This window comes from Vigna umbellata, chromosome 5 (genome assembly GCF_029865625.1).
Source record: "Vigna umbellata cultivar VRB3 chromosome 5, Vumbellata_1.0, whole genome shotgun sequence".
NCBI lineage: Eukaryota > Viridiplantae > Streptophyta > Magnoliopsida > Fabales > Fabaceae > Vigna > Vigna umbellata.
In genome coordinates, this window is record NC_142169.1 from 61,360,841 (window position 1) to 61,384,518 (window position 23,678).

Genomic DNA, 23,678 nt, shown 5'->3' on the forward strand with positions numbered 1-23,678 from the left:
GGTTAAGATAATTTCTTCTGACAGTCTAAAAGTATAGGTGACAAAAATACTATTACAAATGATTTGAACAACTCAGATAGTAAAAAATATAGGTTAAGATAATTTCTTTAATCTGACAGTCTAAAAGTATAGGTGACAAAAAGACTATTACAAATGATTTGGACAACTCAGATAGTAAAAAATATAGGTTAAGATAATTTCTTTAATCTGACAGTCTAACACAATCTGTCTTGTTCAGTCTGATAGACCAACCTGATAGATCACTATGACAGCTCAGCATCATTCAAATGCAGACAAAAATGATATATTTAAATAAGTGATCAATTATTCAAGTGCAGTCACACATCAGCTCCTTGCCTAAGAGCTCAACAATCTGGAAACTCCACTAATGAGATTGTAAAATTTAATTGGTTCTTAAATAGTGAGTTCCGTCCTATTTTTTATAGGCCAAAATCAAACCAATTAACTCATTTTACGACCTTTACTCAAGTGAAATTTTAATATAATTTTTACTTTAAATAATTTTATCTACTTTGATATTTTTATTTCACAACTAATAATATATAATAAGTTTATTATTAGTTTTTAAACTTTTACACTACATTTTTATTGTATTTCTTTTTCCTCTACACTCAAGAGTAGATGTGGCAAAAAGACTCAGTCTAACATGTGATTTCGACAAATGGATAGTAAAAAATGTAGGTTGAGATAATTTCTTCAATCTGACAGTTTGACACAATTTGTCTTGTTCAGTCTGACAGACCAACCTGATAGATCACTCTAACAATTCAGCATCATTCAAATGCAGACAAAGATGATATATTTAAATAAGTGATAAATTATTCAAGTGCAATCAGACATCAGCTCCTTACCCAAGAGCTCAACAATCTGGAAACTTCACTAGTCAGATTGTAAAATTTAATTTGTTCTTAAATAGTGAGTTAGCCTAACCCGTCCTATTTTTGACACGCCAAAATCAAATCAATTAACTCATTTTACCACCCTTACTCAAGTGAAATTTTAATATAATTTTTACTTTAAATAATTTTATCTACTTTGACATTTTTATTTCACAACATATTGATAATAATATATAATAAGTTTACTATTAGATTTTAAAACTTTTATACTACATTTTTATTGTATTTCTTTTTCCTTTACACTCAAGAGTAGATGTGGCAAAAAGACTCCGTCTAACATGTGATTTCGACAAATCGATAGTAAAAAATGTAGGTTGAGATAATTTCTTCAATCTGACAGTTTGACACAATCCGTCTTATTCAGTCTGACAGACCAACCTGATAGATCACTCTAACAATTCAGCATCATTCAAATGCAGACAAAGATGATATATTTAAATAAGTGATAAATTATTCAAGTGCAGTCACACATAAGCTCCTTGCCCAAGAGCTCAACAATCTGGAAATTCGACTAGTCAGATTATAAAATTTGATCGGTTCTTAAATGGTGAGTTAGCCTAGCCCATCCTATTTTTGATAAGTCAGAATCAAACTGATTAACTCATTTTACCACCCTTACTCAAGTGAAATTTTAATATAATTTTTACTTTAAATAATTTTATCTACTTTGACATTTTTATTTTAATTATTACACAATTTGCAATATTTACTTTATTGTTCTAATATCATAATTAAGATATTGATATTGGTAGTTTATAAGTTATTAGACTTTTGCCTTTTACTTTTTTTGAATAATTTTTGTTTTGATTTTTAAAATTTCAAGTGTGACTATATATATTCTATTAATTTTAAACTAGCATAATGTATTTTAAAGTGATTAAATTAAAAATGAAAATTATATTATTTTTATCAGTTAAAATATTCTTTTATTGAAGTTTAATAACTATATATTTCATATTTGAATGTCATCCTTTTTTTCAACACTTATTTTTATAAATGTGATTTAACATTAAGTGAAATAAAAAAATTGCAAATACTATCCATAAATTTCAAAAGATAAAAAAAAGTCAGCAATGACAAGAGTCGCCCACTAGATTTTAACTTCTATTCATATAGCTAAATAGAAAAACAGTTACTATAAAATATTAAAAAATATAGAAGGAAAAAAACATGTTACTAGTTAACACAATGAAAATATAATATACTAATTTTTATTTTGATTGAAAATTTCAATGGATTTTAAGATACAATACCAGAGAAATAATATAAACACAATTACTGAAACAAAAATTAAATTTAAAACAATCAATTCATAAATAAATAGAAAACTAGCGTTTTAAATGAATTAAAATTCAAAAGTGCTCCAAACTTTTTTTAATAGGATAAAATTAAAGTTTATGTATGATATCGTATTAAGATATTGTGTTTATCACTTTAATTTAACAAATAATTTTATCACATACCTAAAATTTGATATTAACTTAATTTTTTTTTCACTGTCTACTTCCAAGTGTTAGTTTTTAAATAGTTTTTCTTTTTTTAACTTTCCACTATATTTTTTATACTAAATTATTATATTAATATTTTATTCTTAAAAGGAAAATAAAAAACATCTCTATTAGACTCTTATTAAGAATAAAAGTAAGTCTGATAGTCTTCTTAACATTTTTTTCTTGTTCCACATAATTGAATGTTAGATGTAAGTATGTGTATATTGTAAGGTATTTTTGTCAAACTTTATGTTTAAATTGATAGGAACAAATTATTCTTTATAGTAGATTAGGAGTCTAGATGTTGGTTAGTTAGGATGATGTTTTTTTAAACACTAAGGTGCATTTTTTTTCACAAAAAATCATATGATGTTCTTTTTGCTATGTCATATGAGATATATTTTGTTTATGATCTTTTTTAAGTTACACCAATACATTTTTTTTTCATTTGCACTCATCTAAGCTAATGTGTCATCTAGACTCAAATTATACATTCTAAAGATTTTTTTTTTCAATACATAAATTGTGAGTTTATGAATTGGATAGACAAAAAAGAAACTTTGTTATTAAATTGATTAGAACAATGACGATTTTTCTTGAGTTCGTGAAATCTTTAACATTTCTTTATCTGATTTGACTCTGTATTCTCTTTTGTTTGTGAAATACTTATGATCAATATAATTTTTTATATATTTTTTTGATAAATTATGGTGTTTACCTTCTTATTCCTTTTTTTTTTCACACTTTTTATTTTTGCATTGTGATGTGTAAAAAGGTTGTAACACCCAAATTACTTCTTAATTTTATATATTTTCTATTAAGAATTCATAACTTTTTTCCACCTGTTTTCTTTTTTATCTTTCTTGTACCTGTTTCTAAATCTGCAAACTTATTATTTTTTCTTCTAAATCTACTCTATTAATTTGTTGTTGCAATACTATTTTTTTTCTTAAATACAATTTTGATTTCTTTCTATTATTTTCATTATGTAATTTTAATTTCTTCTTTTAAAACACATTTATTTGTCATTCTATTTTAAAAAATGTAACGTGCAGTACAGTTCAATTCATTTAAATAAAACTCACATACTTTTAAATAGTATTCAAACCTTATACAATGGTTATGATAAATTTATTTGTAAATAAAAAAAAGTAAAATAATTTTTTTAAACTATATTTTGCTTTATACAATCTTTGTCATATTAATTTCTTTAAACATGTTTTTTTTTTCACGGTAGGTATTCTTAAATGATAAAAGAAGAAATATTATTTTTTATGTTTTAAGTTTTTATGAAAATTCAACTAAATAAATCATAATTTAAATAATTTAAATCTATGATAATGGTTATTTAAAAGTAGATGATTGATTATGTTCACTTTTAACATGTGATTTGTTATCATATTCTTAATGTGAGTTCATCATTTGTGATTTATTTACTTATATTTTAATTAGGTAGCTTGTTTTCATTATTTGCTTAATCAACATGTACTTTCAAGTCCCATATAGTATCAATGTTTCATTACATAAAAAATCACATTTTTAACCATATCATATTTTCACTGAAATTAATACCAAATAGCCCTAAGCCCGCTAGGTATCAACTGTCAAAGAGTTTGCATGGGTTGAGATTTTTCAAATTCAAAATTAGATAAAAGATAATTTAAAAATGTAATCATATAATAATATTATAATTTATTCATTAATAATTATAAATTAAATTTTAGTTATTAACTATATTGAACTAATTTAATGTATAAAAATAAAAATTAATTTAATTTATACAATTAAAAATATTAATTAATATATTTAAAATTAAAAAAAATACTTAATTTTGGTAGAATTGAATTGAAAGTTATTTCTTCCTATCACTATTTTATGTTAATATATCACAATTAGCATGAGGTTATAGTGTAATAGAAATAGTTAACTTAGTGAATATATACACAAATTTGTTTGCACTGATAGCATATTAAAAGCTATTTATATAATTTTTTAAATTTGTTATAATAAAATTAAACAGGCTTAAATGAATAATTTTTCTTAGATGAATCATTTTATTATTATAAAATATAAATATAGTATTCATATTTATTTGACAGTAAACAATTTTGTACTCCAGTTAGTAATTTAAAAATACTTTTTTAGAGTAATATTTATATAAGAAAATAAAAGAGTACTATTTATATATCTCTGAGTATTTTCTATCTTATCTATCAAAATGAAATCATTCAAACATATTTATCTTACAACAAAATATAATTGAATAATATTTTAAAGAAAATAATAGAAGAAAAAAAAAATTGTTTGGTTTCTAGATTTTTCGTGTTCGAAAACAGGTTTAGTTTTGAGTCTAAAAGTCCAAACCACACACAGCTGCCTCAGGCTGAAAGCCCATGTGTATTGTTCCGCGCCCTCAAATTGACGCCACGAATCCCTCTTTCTCTCTGCAAGAAGAAACTAAAACCTAAATCATCGTTACGCCGTATCTGATGTTGATTCGGAAAATCACTTCTCAAATGTCACGACCACATATAGAGACCAATTCCGACACCCAACTGAGAATCGAAGAAAGAGCTTTTTCCGCCGCTGGTGCGGCCTTCCTGTCCGCCATTATTGTTAATCCTCTCGATGTCGCCAAGGTATCCATCACTTTTATGGTTTTTGTTAGTAAAAAAAGTTCCAATATAATTGTATGAATGTCATGGTGACATACTACTCTGCTTTCAGACAAGACTACAAGCACAGGCCGCGGGTGTTCCCTACCAGGGTGATTGCCGAATGACACATTTTCATACTAACACGGTAAAGATTCTCTAAAATTTATGTTCTTTAACTGAATTGAGTTTTATACAGTTTTAACTTTTGTTTATTTTCAGAGGCTACAAGATGTTATGTGTCCTGTTTCTGGCTCTCAGCCATCACGGCCATGTCCTTCTGGGTGTTACACTTATAAAGGGACATTAGATGTTTTTTACAAAGTTACACGGCATGTAAGTTGCAAGATTTCACTCCACTCTTGTCAAATGAACCTTCATTTTCTTATTGTGAAAATAGTTATTAGTTAACAGTAGTTATGTATATTGGATTATTTTGTCACAATGGAAAATCAGAAATTTTTACTGTGTCGTCCATAAAGACATGTTGTGTAAGTGGTCTTGTTCTTGTAATCTTGTTAATTTTGCTAATTTTGAGAGCTATAAGGTTGGTTTAATAGGAAAAGTTGGAAGAGAGGGTGGAAGAGGATAGGTTGTGAGTTCAACTTTTCCATTAACAAAAAATACTAACAAAACAGGATTGTGACAATAACTAATTGCCACTACTGATACACAGGACATTTGGAGATAGAATTAGATTTATATTTTTATGTGTCAAGGTAGTTAATTAGTTATGGTTTTGACAAGGCGCAAAATATGGAAATTTGGTTGATAGTTTAGGCATATAATCCTCTTAGACCTTAAGTTTGTGAAAAAAAGCAGGTTGATAAATTCTCTGCCATATTCAAAGTTGATTAGAATGAAATCATGTTTCTAGGATTGTATGGTGAAGGAGGGGGATTTCTGTGGTATGCCCCTGTTTAGATTCAAATATAACTGATAACTTATGTTTGATTTAAGGCTGAGATGTAGCAAGTCTGCCTATAAGGAACTCTAACCTTAATAGAGTTAAATGGTGAAATGGATTTATCAAACTTGCATGAAGTTTCTGATAATATTACGATAAAATAGTTTGTAAAGGGGTTGCATGTTAAGCCATGTTTTCACAAATACAGTAATTATTCAAGTCTGTATCGAATAGAGGGTTCACATGATTAACTTTTGCAGGAGGGTTTTACGAGATTGTGGAGAGGCACAAGTGCAAGTTTAGCATTGGCTGTGCCAACTGTAAGATATCTTTTTCTGTTCCATGATTTATGGTTTACTTTAAAGGCTGTATATTTTGAGTCTCCTTATATAATATATGTTAATGGTCTGTGTTTTTCTGCTGTCATATAGGTTGGAATCTACATGCCTTGTTATGATATTTTACGCAACATGATGGAGGAGTTTACAACAAAGAACACTCCAAATTTAACACCTTATGTTCCATTACTTGCTGGATCAGTTGCTCGCTCATTTGCTTGCATTTCTTGTTATCCTGTAGAACTAGCCAGGACTCGCATGCAGGTAATAATTTTAAATGCTAAAGTTGGGAGTATGTTGAATTTCTATCCTTACTTGTTTTTTTTTGTCTCATTCTTTAGGCATTTAGAATAACCCAAAGTGGCAAGCCTCCGGGGGTGTGGAAGACATTGCTTGGAGTCGTTCACCCTGACAAGGGCACAAGTATTTTTCAAAGCTGTTAGTGTACTCTTGGCATCTTTTTTGATTCATCTTTCTCCGTTAATTTGTTAGTTTATGAGTCTGTACGTGATTATTGATTAGGCGTACTTTTCTTCATAAACCTTTCTCATAAATGACCAAGTTTGCTGTGTCTGTTAGACTGTATGATGGCTCTATTTGTCATTCTTATTACTTTTTCTGAACAGTGCATAGGTACCGTTTCTTGTGGACTGGCCTTGGAGCACAACTTTCTCGGGATGTTCCATTCTCTGCTATTTGCTGGTCAACCCTTGAGCCAGTGAGATTTTGTTACATATAATGAGCAAAATGAGGAGTTCATTTTTATTTTTTGTTAAGGGTATTATGTGTTAACAATGAGCTTATTTTACAGATTAGGAAAAACATTCTGGGCCTTGTGGGTGATGAAGCAAGTGCAGCCGCTGTCCTTGGAGCAAATTTTTCTGCGGGTTTTGTCGCTGGAACTTTGGCATCTGCTATCACATGTCCACTAGATGTGGCAAAAACTCGACGACAAATAGAGGTTATTTCTCAAAGCCCTGACTTTGTATAAAATTTCTATTCCATTAATCACTCTACCGTTCCCAAGAAAAGGCAGAAATTTGGACCTTGCATCTTCAAGAAAAGCAACCAACCTAGGTTCTCGTAGAAGGCGACATTTATCATTTAGAAAATACCAGCTAGCTCCTCACTCGAGTCAAACAGCCTGTGTTGCTATTCTGTTTTGGCTTTTAAACCTGTAAGCCAAGCCTCAGAAATCAATCAGAATACTTTATATCAAATAGATTATGTAGTTTATCACAACTTTACTGACTTTTGATTCTTTTTAGAGTGCCCTGCAAGGGGTTGGATGTGCTGTATGTGCATATTTTCACCTGTTCATGGTTGTCATTATGTGAACATATGACGTTGGGCTTCAAATTTAATGAATAATTCTAAGCAAGTTCAACGCATTTAGAATATTTAGCCACTGTTAAATTAAAGTAAGCTCCGTTCATGATGTAGATTAATTTTAAGAGTCGTATAACTGCCCATTTTCCAGCAACTCTAATCTTTAATGAACGGCCAGTAGGCAATTTTATTTACAGGAATAGTTTCCTAATGTAGAATCAACAGGGATATTTTCCCAATGTTTTGGTGTGATTCTCCCCCATCACTCATCGCCATTTTTAAATTTCAATGGGGATACATTTAATTATTTGACACGCATAAAATACATAGTTTGATGACTTGATTCTTCTTTTTGTTTTCTTTCTAAAAAATGGTCTCATTTACATTTTTCCAGAAGAACCATGAAAGAGCGTTAAACATGACAACAAGAACAACATTAGTTGAGATTTGGAGGTATGTACATCTTCCTAAACTTGTTATTGGTACGAATCAACATTACTTTAGAGGTAAATTTTGGACTTAGGCTTGTTAACTGACCTTGGGACTAACACTTTCTTGGGACAGGGATGGAGGATTAAGAGGGCTATTTACAGGTGTTGGTCCTCGCGTATTTCGTGCTGGTCCATCGGTTGGCATAGTTGTCTCCTTTTACGAGGTTGTCAAGTATGCCATACAGCATGCACGTCCCACTTCATCATAGAGTATATTTCTTTGGTGTAGGCTTCTAACTCCAGTTGAAAGTTAGATTAGTAGTTAATTACATTACATCCAAGACAGCAGTCTCATGCCCAATGAATCATGATCCTGATTTTCAAGAACTCAGCTCAAGAGGCAACAGAACAGACGGTATAATTGTAGTGCCCCCCTTGTATACGTTTGGCATATAATTTTGATCTCATTTGCAACACAGAAGAAAAGTTAATAAATGCCTTTGTACGAATGGTACAGTTTGATCAGCAAGTTGATTAACTTGCACATAGAAAATAGGTTTTGTTTTATTGAATTGGAACTCACGATTTTTTGTACTTTATGAATGATCACAAGCCCAATTCATTAACTTATATGGGCTAAGATTCTTTCGGAATATCCATTTCTTAGACAATTATTTTTGTAAACTAGAGCACTTTTATAAGGAAATCCTATAAACTAAGAAACAAACTAGGACAAAGCAATGCCATTAAAAATGATTCAGCTGTGCTAAAATGTTGAGTATTGCAACTACGTAATGTATCTACAGGTCCTTTTTTTAGATGTATCCTTTCTCATTCTGAGTTTCTTGGATCTTTTGTTTACTGCATTGTTATAACGCAAATTACATCTAAATGAGTAAGGGAGAATATTCATGCGATGATTTCCCAGATATTAAACTTACAAACTGGGAAAAATCAACCATTCAGCAAAACTTATTTCTAATAATTTAACAGTAGTGATGTTTCTAATGCCACTTGCAGGAATGAATTTTTTTTCAAAATACTAACTATCCAAGAATTACATTATGTAATATTGTCAAGTTTTCAAGTTTACCAGATTCGTTAGATTCTTGATTGTAGATTACGTCAGAGTGATTTGAATTATCACAAATAAAAGGACTGGGTATTATGAGTTTTATATAATTTTCTAAAATATTTGTATTAAAATTTTATCTTGAACCAGAGTTTCTTACCATAGGAAGTTATTGCGTGGTGTAAATCAATTATGAGAGATTTTAAAATCTTAGTGTATCAACAGAACGAATCAACATGCAATTATGAAGAAAAAAACTTACGTAATTTACATAATTGGCAATGGAAAGGATGACGGTTTTTAGTGTTTGGGTGAGCATGTGTAAAAATGATTTTGTAAGACTAGTTTTAGTGCTAATTAATTGTGAAGTAAAATATTTGTCTGAACATATTTATTCTAAAAACATGAACAATGCGTGTTTTCGGTTCCTTAAAATATAATTGAATGTAAGTTTAATCATCACAAAAACTTACTATGTTTTCTTATCACTATATTTATCCAGACCTTAAATCTACTTTAATCTTTTATCAAATTAATAGTAGAATTCAATATAAATTTTTGAATCTAAAAACAAAGTTGCTTAAACTTATAATTAAGTATTTAATTTAATATGAGCCCAACAATGTGTTTTGGTTTAGAATTTGGGTGATGATTTTTCATGTGACGTCACCAATTTATTTCAAAGCAAACCCATGCATTTTGGGCATAACATTTTTGTTCAATCACCATCAACCCACGTATGTCAGACTTTTCACGTCAAATTATTTGAAAAGCTTAATGTGTAGTTTATTGTCCACAAAAAAATTCAAATCAAAACTATGAGACAGTGCGAAGTTAGCATTATATCCTCCATCAACTAGAACATGTATGCCACTAATTAATTGGAGGAGGATTTGAAGAATATTTGCAGCCACACCCAACAAAAAGGTATGTAGTGTTGATTTGTTAATTATTACAATAATAAAGAAGAAAAAAGATGATGATGGTGTGGTGAAACACACTATTTCCTCCATTAACAATCATCCAACATTGACAAGAAACTAGCAAAGAGATAACAGAATATAAAATGGTGGCGTTAGAAGAGAAAAGTAGAGAAATTAAAAAAAACCACTCACTATAACATCCTTATCCATGCTAATACATTCAACCTGAAAAAGCTCCTACTATGTTCAATTCGTATGAAAAACAGTTACAGACATATAATTCATCAGAGCTGATGAGAAAACGCATCAAAGGGGTGGATGAGGTAAGTCAGCACCAGCGCCACAAGCATCAGTATATATGCAATTCCTTGGTCTATCGAAGTACCTGAACATATAAATACCCAAAAACCCAACAAAAACATAAGCTAAAAACAAACACCACATTCACCAACTGTCATGTCATGTCATGCAAACTAAATTGGAACACAAATGTCACTGTGTTGTTGACATTAATTTCATAATGACAACTGACAACTATGGTGAACAAGTACATGTAAGATAATTCAGGGACCATCTATGGATCTAGATTTCCTCAACTAAATTAGATTGCAACATCTACTTCTTCCACATCGGAAAGATCAAATTCAACCAAGAGCTGAAATGGAGCACGGCAGTTTCTTAGAGACATGTAAAAATTTCAGTATTGAATGTAACACTACATTGCTGATTCTTTCACATGGATAAGGGATGATTTTTCAAAGTAGGAATGAGAGAATTACCATCACTGGAAGGAGCAGGAGCAGGAGCATGGGAAAGAGACTGTGCTTCAAGAACAGCAGGTGAGAAAATGGCAAAGATAAAAGTATAGATCGCGAAAACTTCAGAAGCTGCTCTGAAAAAAGCCATTTTTGTTTCAAAGTTTCAGTAACAGAAAACGAAAAGCAGAAAGAGGTTAATATGTGTTGAATATAAAGTGAAAATGGAGAAAGTTTGATATGAAATAATATGAGTTAAATATGAAATATGATGGCATCTTTGTAGGGATTTGAGTGTCTCTGTTCATTCTCTTTAGTTGTAATGGGACCACCTATCACACATCTTTTCTTCTGTTATTTTGAAATCGATCAAAGAAGGCCATGTGCTACTTTTTTATTCTGTTTTCTCTCTCTCTGTCTTTTTTATTTTGTTGCTCTTACATTTTGTTGCCACATGTATGTGTCTTAGACTTAATCAATCTTCTATGCTAAAACAAAGTAGAATATACTTTTTAATTTCTTGGATTCTTTTATCTACCAATTTTAATTTCAGGAAAGTGATATTGAAAACATTTTTTATACAATTAATTGACCATTATTATCTAAATCAATAATGTTTTGACTAGGAATTAAATAAATAATAAGTCAAGTACTTGAACAGTTAATATTAGTTGTTGTTTTTTTTAATATTCGTTTTTCACAACTTTGACTAGATAAAATTAGGGATGTAAATTGGACAATGTGAGTTTGATTATTACATTTTTTTAAGTAAAAATTTATTCAGATTCTCATTTCTATAATTATTAGATATGATATTTTGGTTTTATCTTGGTTTCCATCGGGTAGGTATATTCATATTTAATAATTTTTAAATATTAATTAAATATTTTTTCACAAAAAGAATCACGGCTAATAAAATACGGTATTATTAATTATTTAATGTAAAAGAGACACATGTAGAGTTTATGTTATTAAATACTTAGAATTAAAATGCTTTTTACGTGAAAAAAAATCAAATTTATGTTTTAAAAATTATTTAATTTAATAAAATTGAAATTTGTGTTTTTTCAAGGTAATATACTGTTTGAATAAAATCACACGAAAAGAAAAAATATATATTTTAAAAATCTAAATGAACTTTGTAAATATTCAACACATCGAACAATAGTTGAAACATAATGAACAATTATGTGACAAAAGAAGGAAATAATTTTTTTTTAAATAAAATGAAAAAGAGAATAACGAAAGTAAGTTTAAACTAGAAATATTCTAATAATTTAAAATGTAGATAAGTATGAAAATATCTATAGAAATAATAATACATGAAGACCAGGTAGATACCACATGCTCATTTTCATGCTAATTTCAAAGACAAAGTATTAGCCATATCTATATGCACATACGCAATCAATACAAAATTATTAATCAAAATCGGGATGGACTTGGATAATATCCGTATAAATGGGTCATTTACCATTCCTAATAATAATACATATCTCTATTTTATGAACTTAGAAGGTTTGGATTACAGCAACAATTCATTTGGCAGTTTGGAATTTTCTACGACAATGGAGATGTTCATTATAATTTTACTGGACTAACTACAATTCTTATGTTTGAGTTGTATAAATAAATAAAATGTGGAATTGCAATTTTAGTTAAATTTCAATTCCAAATTAATGGGAACTTTGGTGAGATAATAATGTGTTGTGTTAGATCTAGTTTGAATAAAACAAAATTAATTTAGGTAGCGAGGAAGACTTCGAGGATCATGAATGTGCTGTCAGTTTATAGTTTAGGCTTTTAAAAAAATGAAAACTGGTGAAATAGAAAGTCCTTAAAAATATGAATTATCTTATTTCTTAGGGCTATATGTGACGGAAAAGAAAGAGGAATAAAAAGTTTTGGTTTGATGATTTGATGGACCACGAATTGATTGATATTTTGAATGGAAAGTTTGGTGGGCCAAAGGTTTAAAGATATGGCCACAAAATGTTGTATTGGTTGTATGATGTTTAGAAGACGATAAGCAAAGAGAAAAAATGGAGATTATGTTTGAAGATGAACAAAATCCCTTGTTTAAAGATGAACACAACATGAAAACAGAACATCCCATGTGTTCATGAATCATGATATGACCTCACACCACATTTAATCCTTTTTTTCTCCGATGCATTAACTACTTTCTTGTCCCATTCCAATCCAACATTTACCACCTAAACATATCTTTAATACAAAAGACAACAATTCGTTAGTTAGATATAATAATGTACATCTCAAGATTAAGAATTTTATTTCCCCAAAGGAGAAGCTTAGAGGAAAAAAAGGGGGGTTTGGGACCTGTGAAATCATTATTCAGAATGTTTAATAACAACATTTTGTGTTGTTGTTATCAAGCCATAAACGTACGTTTGTAAAATTACGTCCTTTGTGTTAAAATTACATAAAAATTACCACCGCAACAATTCAAACCGATGGATTAATTTGTTTTAGATTTTAATAAAATTATTTCTCACAAAAATCAATTTTAAATAAATAATGTTGAAAATATGTTTTTGGTTAATAAAATAACCGTATTTATTTGGCTTGCCAAATCTTAAGTCCAAAATAAATTCTTCAGTAAAAATTGTGAAAAAAAAATAGAAAATAATTATTCGAATGTCAAGTGTCCGGCCTAACTTTGACACCAAGGAAAAAATTAATGATTTATGTAGGCCAAGAACAAGACATTTTTTCGCTGATCAGGTTAGCTATTTTACCAAGTGCAACGAGAGTTTTGTTCTGTTCAAAATTAGGATTATTTAAATGTAAAAACGGTTTTTTCTTAGTTGGCAAACTGATTTTTCGTGGCACAACATTTGTTTGATCTGTTACCAAATGAAGTTTTGTTGTCTTAGAGCGCATCCATTCATTTGTTTTTGTTTTTTTTTTCAAGCAAGTCACTTTCTCTAATTTATTAGTAGACAAACGCCACAGGTCACTGTGTCGATAATTGAAGAATCCAAAGCAATTCAAAGGGGACCGTATAAGAGATGAATCTCTCACCACGTGAATGGTGTAAATCTATGGCCACATTATTTAAAATATTTCAAGATTCATGTTAAAGCAACAGCAAAATTACCAAACAAACACGCCAGATCCAGATAATGAAACTGAGTTCCTTGATTCTCAACATTTAAATGACCATCCAACAAACCATTTACATTGCTAAAAATTAATCAATACAGAGAGATTCTGTACTCAATCTCCCTTGGGCACAAAATGATTAGCAAACAAATACAAACCAAAATAATCACACCGCAAACCAGCTCATACCCCTAAAATGGTAGAAAACTTCATTGGAAACCTTGTTGATCTTACACAACAATCCTTTCCTTTTTTTACGCTTCACTTCTGGTACCTGCAACGATTTGGTTCAGGCTCGTCACTTTTCTATCAAGTATTCACAAGATTCCCAAAAGATGTGGTTTTTCCTATTTAAGAAATTCTCCAAATATTGGACTTCAAGTGAAAATAAGTTACTGTGATGTGACACTTTTTTGTGCACTGACAGCATAAAGTGTCGTTGTCAGTGAATCAGATATTCAAATTTCAAATCGATATATTTAGAAATCGTTCACTGTAAAATTCCCATTTTCAAAGTCGAAACTCTAAAATGATGACTAGCAAGTTGGAGTAATAGGACAATATAAGCTATTACACTAAATCACTACACTAGGACATGTATTTTTCAATGGGTGCGAAAAAGATCTCATAAAGTACTTTAAATGCAATAATTTAAAAATTACTTGATACACAATCGCACGTTATGAATGGAATAGGTATAAGGATATATATGACACCCTGCTCAATCAAATGAACTAGACTCCCTTAACATCATCCCACAATTTTATTTGAACATCTAATATATTGCTTAACATATCTTTAACTAGAGTGCATAACAAAATTATGCAAAATTTAATATGCAAACATAATCATCATGATAGTATTTGGATGTTCCAGAAACCACGCCAGACGGGGAGAGAAAAGATGTGATGGGGCAAGGTAGATTGGAGAAAATAACACGGAAAAGAAAGTTTTATTCTTATGGAAAATAATAGACCCAGAAGCTGCACATTTCTGTACCAAGCACTAAATTTACCGTTCACAGGGCAAAAGACACTACAGGAAGAAAAGCAGACCAAAAGATTTCACTTGGCTGATTGAACCTAGGAGGTCGACATTTAAAGTTATCCAATCCAGATTTAACATTCAATATACAAATAAAAGTATTTAGAGGAAAGAAATAATTTTTCTTGAAATTTGAAAATATAGGTATTTAATTTTTAAGAAGAACAAAATATTTTTTATATAAAATAGTAAAAGCAGTTTATATAAAAAAATGGAGATTTGAAGGAGGAACAACAGAAACTTTAATGCAAAAGAGAACATTGCAATTAATAATTCGAGGATTTCAAATAATATAACAAATAAGTGCTAAATAACGGTAAAACCACATGTCACAAGGAGAAAAAGAATAAAGTAAGAAATATTCTTGTCCAAAAATGTGAACTTAAATTTATAAAGTGGATGTCCTATTTATCTTTCTAGAGAAGGAAAGTAAAACCAAATCCAGAAACTTAAAACCTAAATTATAGCCTAATCATAGCTTACATGGTTTTTCATGCTACTGATTTTGGATCCAATGATCCTGCAGCATTGCCTTCTCCCGTTAGCATGTTGTTTGGATCCTAAACCAGAGGGTAAAAAATTAGCAGTTCGCAAGATGTGCTTAAAATGGTAAGACGGTTGTAGAGAACCTACCTCCATTCCCCATTTGATATAATCTGGAGACTCACAGGCCTTATATTCATCAACCAAACTCTCAATTATGTCCCTTGATTCATCAAATTCTGAGAGGTCATTATCCTGTCCATTTTTTATTGATGTCAGTCATCACATGATATGTCAAGTATTAGGTGAAGATGCTACAAGCCAAAGAAGTATTCAAAAGCTCCAGATTTATATCAGATTATGCAAATGAAACTGTCACACTTACGGCAAACATTGGGAACTTCCTGTACGCGTCTATAAAGGCTTGTTTCTTTCTCAACTTCTCATACTGGCTCAGAGTTTTACTGAAAAGGTGACGGATGCTAGTATGGCTTGCCAGCATAAGGCCACTGACCTACCAAATGCAGCACCTATAGGTTATTTCATAGCCCGATTTATTGTTTTTTAACCTCAACGAAATTCTTAAAAAAGAATACATACAACGATCTTTCTCCATTATAATAAGGTAAAGAAAAGCAGAGAAGTAAGATAAGCATCAAAAGACTGAAATAAAAGGATGAGAGTCTTACCCTATGTGCAGTTTGAACATATGGAGACTTCCTTGATAGAGCAACCTACCAGGCATGCAGGAATAAAGAAATATCAGATTGTCATGAAACTAAATATAAGAAAAATTATCCAAACACCACTTTAATTTGCGCAGACCTGAATACTTGCAGGACCCCACTCAATAAAGTTAACTAGTTTTCTTTCACGTATCCTCTGCAAACTTTCATGAACCTAAATCCATGGAGAAAGATAAAATCACGACATAGTATAATAGCTCTGTTCAAATATAAACATACTAGATATATGATACTTTATGATAACAAATCGATCTTGGCAAGCGGGAACTTGATGAAAAACTTCCAAAAATACTCAAATCAGTACAAAACTAGAAATGCTCTCCCAACCAGAGGAAGGTTAATATAATTTTATTAAAAAAATACTTGTAATTTTTCAATGTATTTTTACTAAAGTACAGAATTGCTAAATATTTTACGTGATAGAATGATAGAACAAGTAAGAAGTATAAAAAATGATATTGAACATCAAAATCACATATAACAGTCATAGACTTGCTGTATCAGAGACGAAAACCTCCAACAGAGAATCCTTCCTCTTATTTAAATGTATACTAAGGATAATGTTAAGAAGTGAATTTTAAGCCCAACTCAATTCTACAAAACCGACTTATAAGATAAGATTTGTATACATTTAATATTGTGAATTGGCATCCCTCATGCTAAGATATATATATCTTACTTGGATAGACTCTAACAATGGCTCTAATACCATGTTAAGAAGTGAATTTTAACTTAATTCAATCCTACAAAACTGACTTATAAGATAAGGTTTATATTCATTTATATATTGTGAATTGATCTTATCTCTAGTCGATGTGAAATTTTCAACATATACAAAATTTATATCCAACAGTTTCTAATACAAAACCAACTACTAGCAGTTATTTTCTACAGATAACTGCCATCTTGAACTTGTAATACATAATACAGAACTAATTTCTAATGCGTCTGTTTCTTACACATAATTGTCTTTACTGTCCCTGACTATCAGTTCCTATAACAGAAGAAGCAAAACATTTAATTTAAATAGAAGCAGAAAAGTTAGCAAATAGCATAAACACACATAAATATGTCTCTTTGTATTAAAAACATAGATTACACAACAGATATAAACAAACAGTTAGCAAATAGCTGCCGAGATGATTTTCTGTTTATAACTTGGTTTCAATTAACAAAACAGCGAATTTTAGAAGTATTGATAATACTGCAAAATTATTCTGCTTACCTGAGTTGGATCAACCTCTCCTTGGATGATATTCAGAATTGATATGTATTTTGCTTGGCTAGCATCTTTGGTCCGAGCATAAGATGAGACCATAATATTCTTTGCCTGCCATGAATATAATTGTCGGTAAAAAACATAGCCATTCACTTTGAAGCTTAACTGCTGAGGAAGTCATAATACCTGTAGAAGTCTTCTCATAACATCAAGTACAGTAGTCTTACGAATTACATTAGCCTGCAAGGATGTATCATCAATTTTTTCAATGTTTCTCTGGAAGTGTTACAGGCAAAATCACTTTCATGAGCAATGGGTGTATACACCAATCAGATTACGAGAGAGTAAAACAGGGGGGAAGAGATGAATTCATAATTTCTGTGCTGATCTTTACATGTTAAGACACAAAATTGTGTGAAAACTTCATGCTCCAAAATCAACTTTTTTTTTTGGAAAAAAAAATGGCAGTTATCTCACCTGACGTTCCACTGTCAAAGGTGTATATCCTGTCATTAGGAAATGGCATCTCGGTGTTGGAATCAAAGAGGCAAGAAGGCCAACCAAGTCATTATTCATGTACCCTGGATAACGAAGAGTTGTTGTACTTGCAGACATAACAGTAGAAACTAAGGAATTTGTTTGAGCAAATGTAGGGTTTGATAAATGAAGCCGTTCCACAGCAATTCTATTTAGTGCAGTATTGTCAAGAACTACAACACAGTCAGCATTAAGTGTCAGTCTCTTGAGTGTCAAAAGTGAATTGTATGGCTGGACCACTACATCACTTGTCTCCATTTGGTTAGGAAACACACTGTATGTCTGAACTAGTTTTTTGCTGTAACGGTCATTCAGAGTCTCCAACAAGTATGAGCCCATACCTTCACACAAGCAAGGAAGTGTACTCAGTACACAAGATAGATTAAAAATAATTATAATAAAACTACAGGTGAGGCATACTTGAGAAATCTCAAAAAACTTTCATCTTGAACATGTAGAAATTTCAAAGGCAAATAGGAATTTCAACCACTTTATTATAAGCAATTTTAGCCCGAAAAAAGCTAAAAGGTGGAATGTTCAATTTCCCCTCTTAAGTGTACAATTAATTGAATGTTTAGTTTAATAAAGTGTATGAAGCAGGTCCAGATTCAGTCGATCATATCACAAACCTTTTACTTTTTCAGATGTAGCCGATAAACAAATGCTCAAATAAGAAAAGGAGAAACTGAAGAAACTTTAAAAATTCTTTCCAGCAAAGATGAGAGGAAATGACACCTGAGCCTGTTCCTCCAGCAATTGAATGACAAAGAACAAACCCCTCAAGACTGTCACTGCCATCTGCTTCTCTATCAATCATGTCCATTATTTCTTCTTCAACATGTTGTCCCTGGACAGATACTAATAACCGTATTAGTTAAATAACAACTTTGCTACTTGCATACCAAGATCTTCCAAATGTTTAAAAACAGTCAAAATGATCTGTGGTAGACTTGTCAGGGTGATCATTTGTAAAGTTGGAAAAGCGTAAATCAACTTCAGTGTAAACTGCGTATGTATAAGGCTGACAGCATCAGGTCAAACCATCTGAGACCACGCTAGTTATAGAAAACAAAACAAACGTTATGCATGTCTAGATGTTTGGCCTACAACATTACATGATTTTGTGAAGCAATATTTTTAAACAACAATCTAGTGTCAGTTTGTGCTTCAAGAAACATCACAGACATTGAAATGTATGTCCTTCACTGGAAAGTGCAAGAATTGATGTCCCAACTTTAAAACAGACAAGAACTCTGATGACCATGACACAAGTCTACAATAACTTATTGCTAAGTATTGCAAAAGTTATTGGAAGTAACAAAGACAGAGTAAATGAATGGTTAGAAAATCTTAATTACAAAATGCTCCAGCAAGCAGTAACAGACCTGATCATATCCACTGGCCCAATTGTTTCCTGCACCACCTCCATGATCTGAGACAAAAATGTTCTCATGATTGTAGAGATTTCGATAGTCACTGTTTTGAATTCCATTAATCACTCTTGGTTCCAAGTCAATCAGGAGAGCTCGTGGTATATAATGCTGATCGTCAGCTTGGTAGAAGAAAACGTCTTTCCGATCACCTCCCTGCAGCATTCTGATTAATATAAGCAAATGCAGAACTAACAGCCACCAATCACAAGATGAGTAACGGCGCATAATATTTTGATTGCTTCTAAGAATTCATGCCACTAATCAAAATTCATAGTTAAATCAAGTTCACATAAAAGTGGAAGCAAGAAACCTTAGCACATACAATTTTGAGGACTCATGGCAACTAGCAACTTAGCAAGCCAGCCACATAAAGACATAAAAACAAAATGCTCAGACAGCCAAAACTCAAAGGTAATGATCCCCAGTTCCCCATTTTTAAAATAACGTAAGAGAAGGAGAAAAAAAAAAGATACTTATATGCCTTCTCCCTAACAAGAAAAATGGCACTACTCCCAAGTCCAGAATTAACAAAAGTTCAACAGAGACCAAAGGTGGACCCTGGAGAAGTGAGATAAACGCAAATATGGCGAAATTGGGTAAATATCTAACATCCTGAGACACGCATATCCACGGAGTGGACACCCCAACTAACAATTGACGAACATTCCCGGTCAAACGCAGGACAGAGAGCATTAGCCTAAGAAAGAAGGCACGGTGTTTTGAAAGACCGAAACAAAAATGGAGATTTGAAATTGAACCTGAGTGGCGAAGTCTTCGAGGATGCCGTCTTTGCTGATACCATGTTCGAGGCAGAGTTGCTTCCAGAACTCCATGCCGATCTGATTCCCGCATTGGCCAACCTGAAGAGTGATGATTTCCCTCGGCATTTTTGCGGTGGTAGCTAGGGTTTGGTGGCGGGGAAGACTCTTTTTTTCAAAAACAAAATGACCTTCAAATCAATTCAAAATTATGCCTTCGTTCGTTCCAATCTTCCTTTCCCCTTTTGTTTTTGTTTTCTCAACACTCACTTCACTCACACACTCATCAATATACTATTCTACATTTCCTTTTTATTTCTTCACTCACTTAGATTACTTTTTCTTTTTATACTTTTCTATAGATATTTGCGTTTTTTGTATGTTGAAAATATAAATACTTTACTAGTAATGAATGAAAATAAATTTAAAGTGGCTATTATAAAAAAATGAATATACATATAAATTTAGTAGTTAAGTACTGTTGGAGACTTTTATTAAACTATTAGATATAAAACTCCTTTTTTAAAAGAAATATTTGAATAAAGCATGAATAGGGTCAAGTTTATAAAGACCGATCAAATTTATCTTATTTTATTGAAATCAAAGCAAGCCATAATAATAATGGATAAGAAAAAGGAGATCGAATAGGATTTGAATTTAAAGAAATTAAGAAAGATAAAACAATGAACAAAATACAGACTCGGTCGCAATAAAATAATTTAACATTCTTGCTCAAAATGTAATTTTCGATTTTCTACGGCAACCATTTGAGAAAAAAACTCTTTATTTTTTCTTTTCGGACAAGTTAAAAAATGGGATGCAATCTTTTGTAAGCTTTTCAATTGTTACCAAGTTCTAATTACTAATGTTTTCTCACATAGCTATAAGATTGTTGACCATTTCTCCTATTAATAAACAACTCTAAGCAAATGTATGTAATTTAGTCAACTAAATTGTTACATTTTATAGACACGTATTCTAGCTAGTAAATACGTAAAATCCGTGTATTTAAAATAGGTTATACTTGTATATAAAGAGGGCAAAGAGCTCAGTTGGGCAAACATTAAAATGGTTTTTGTTGATAAAAAGAAGTAGAAACATAGAAACATAAATACTGAAAAATTAGAAAGAGATAAATCCCCTCTTTGTTTCCTCCATTAAAATGTTTTTTTTTTATGAAAAGAAGATGAAACATAAATACTCCATGCTTAAAAAAGAGATAAACCTCTACTTGTTCGCATGATAGGAAGGCATAGATCTATTATTAAGTGAGAAAATCTAAAAATAGAAAAAAAAAATAGTATGAAAATCAAGAAAAGATAATGATATTATCATTTTTTATAACTTGTAAAGAAATCGGAGAGAAAATATATAAAAGATTATGTTGATGGTATAATGGTTTATGTTTACTAAAACTTTGATTTATTAATAATTATATTTTCTAAATAAATAAAATTAATTCATTAAATTTTAATATTAAGTAAAATAATTTCTTATAGTATATTTGTAAGACCCTAGAAAATTAACTCTGCAAAACCTCTGTCAAATCAAATTAATGCATTAAAAACTCCTCTGCAGTGCATTAAAAACGCACCCAAACACTCTGATCACGTCTGCCAGGTGTCGAGAATGAAATGTTCTGAAATCAGTAGTGGAAGACAAGTGTCAGCAAGAGAACGGACGTTGGTTTTTAAACAAAACTGACTTTCTGAAAACAGCGTCACTCTCTGCATGCACTCATCTTCTCCAAAAATCTGATCTTTCGAATTCTCCACCTTCTCTCTAGAAAACCTCCACCTTCTCTCTACTGTAACTCACCACCCTCTTCTCCGATCACGTTTCAGAAACCATAGGAGCACTCCCTGAGTTGTGAGCTTCAATCTGAACCGAATAGATCCAGGTTCTGAAACCGGTAAGTCTCTCAACTCTAGACGTTCGTTTCTGAGTTACATGCGAACCCAGATTCAGCTGCATGCAAGGTTATAAACTAAGTTCTGTGCGTTTTCTTTTGGTTAGTTTAGTTGGAGAACTTAAGAAGAACGTTGAGGGTAGAAAACCATAGTGGGACGAGTCAAAATCACACTCTTAGGACGTTCACTACTGATCCAGGTAAGGGAAGCTTATATAATTTAATTTAGATTTGTATATTGTTTTGCTGTATGAATGATCGCTGTTGTACTGAATGAATATGATATATGTTGGATGATATGTATGTGAATGGTCGAGGCGTATGATTGTGAATATGAGAAGTTATTTTAAAAGTATGATTGATTAACATGAATCATATGAGGTATGTAAATTGATATTTAATATGAAGTTATGAAGTATAAATTGATATGTTGAAACTGAGTTAGAAATAGATGAAAAATCTGGAATATGACATTCTTATTATGAAAATGTACACTCGTCATCGAACGGTCCTCTACCGTTCGGTTTCCTATTAAATAGTTTAAAAATGGAATTCTTCCATTCGGGAAGGACTCTGGTCGAGAACGAGCGTCCTTTTGTGAGGTACTAGGTTGAGCATTCGGTTCAGTCTAGTTGAATCTATATATCTGAAATAAAGCCATAATACATTTATACCCTTATACTTTAAAAACTAGTAATGCTCGGTCTTATACCTAGCGTTCGTCATAAGTAGCGCTCGGTCGTATACCTAGCGTCCGTTCTAATGAGCTCTCGGTCTTACACCTAGCGTTCGTCTTAAGTAGTATTCGGTCTTATACCGAACGCTCGTCATTACATTTGATTACCAAACGTGCGTAAATAGCGTTCGTCCAAATATTTTAGTAAACGGGTATTATCGCGTTTGGTCATTGACTGGCAGTCGATCTCTTTAAATGAATCTTTTTTTTTCATTATAGTCAATTACTCGTCTTGTTGTATCTTTATCCATTTGGATTCGGCCTAGAGCCTTTGTATTTAAATTATTCTGAATATTGATTGTATCGTTCTAGAATCAGTTCATTTAATCGATTTGAATAGTAATGACGTTCGTCAAAGAATCAAGTGTTGATTTATTCTGATTGGCAACGAGTCTTTCTAGATCTCGTCCTTAACGTGCGTCCTCGTCCTTCAGAGGGCTGAACGTTCGTTATTTTAGGTATTGGAAAATAAAGATAAAAATAAGAATGAAGTACAAGATTTTAAAGGATGAATATGATATGAAATGATTATACGATTATGGATTTTGTACGAGCGTTCCAGGGAGGAACGACTCATATATATATTGAATATTGGATTTGGTAAAGTATGACTGTGGTTATGCTAATGCTGGCAGTCCATCCTGATGTTCCATGAGTACTCATCCTCACGTAGAGAGGGTAGGTCATGTGTGAGAACAGCAGGAGGTCCTAGTCCTTAGGGGTACTTTGGATAGGGCTAACCTCGAGTGTCAGCTGTTGAGTGTATCCCAGTTACTACATCACTCGGGTGCAAGGACGCCTGTAGCTACACAGATTCATACAGTCCGGACGGTCTGTCTAGTACTATATGTCATATGATGTTATATAT

The 23,678-nt window shown here is 31.3% G+C and overlaps 3 protein-coding genes across 4 annotated transcripts; 1 reads left to right on the top strand and 2 right to left on the bottom strand.

Moving 5' to 3' along the window:
* Positions 1–4,770: 4,770 nt before the first annotated feature.
* Positions 4,771–8,722, top strand: LOC148198775 (mitochondrial carrier protein MTM1-like). Of its 2 annotated transcripts, none has more exons than XM_088114799.1 (10): positions 4,771–5,049; positions 5,138–5,212; positions 5,287–5,400; positions 6,232–6,291; positions 6,403–6,573; positions 6,651–6,732; positions 6,936–7,027; positions 7,121–7,270; positions 8,033–8,091; positions 8,203–8,722. In XM_088114799.1, the coding sequence occupies exons 1-10, from the start codon at positions 4,900–4,902 to the stop codon at positions 8,336–8,338; spliced, it is 1,089 nt and encodes a 362-aa protein (XP_087970925.1). In that variant the 5' UTR covers positions 4,771–4,899; the 3' UTR covers positions 8,339–8,722. The 2 variants fall into 2 exon arrangements, with proteins under 2 accessions (XP_087970925.1, XP_087970924.1); XM_088114798.1 differs by having other exon boundaries at positions 4,772–5,049; positions 6,651–6,747.
* Positions 8,723–10,129: 1,407 nt separating this feature from the next.
* On the bottom strand, positions 10,130–11,118 carry LOC148198776 (arabinogalactan protein 20-like). Its single transcript, XM_088091657.1, has 2 exons — positions 10,844–11,118; positions 10,130–10,449 (listed from the first exon to the last, which is right to left on the bottom strand). The coding sequence occupies exons 1-2, from the start codon at positions 10,968–10,970 to the stop codon at positions 10,349–10,351; spliced, it is 228 nt and encodes a 75-aa protein (XP_087947783.1). The 5' UTR covers positions 10,971–11,118; the 3' UTR covers positions 10,130–10,348.
* A 2,839-nt stretch (positions 11,119–13,957) lies between these two features.
* Positions 13,958–20,480, bottom strand: LOC124835331 (tubulin gamma-1 chain). Its single transcript, XM_047310248.2, has 12 exons — positions 20,166–20,480; positions 19,360–19,560; positions 18,710–18,821; positions 17,915–18,315; positions 17,624–17,677; positions 17,444–17,548; positions 16,298–16,372; positions 16,162–16,206; positions 15,858–15,986; positions 15,623–15,727; positions 15,473–15,549; positions 13,958–14,219 (listed from the first exon to the last, which is right to left on the bottom strand). Exons 1-11 carry the CDS (start codon positions 20,292–20,294, stop codon positions 15,481–15,483), a joined length of 1,425 nt encoding a protein of 474 aa, XP_047166204.1. The 5' UTR covers positions 20,295–20,480; the 3' UTR covers positions 13,958–14,219; positions 15,473–15,480.
* Between the last annotated feature and the right edge of the window lie 3,198 nt (positions 20,481–23,678).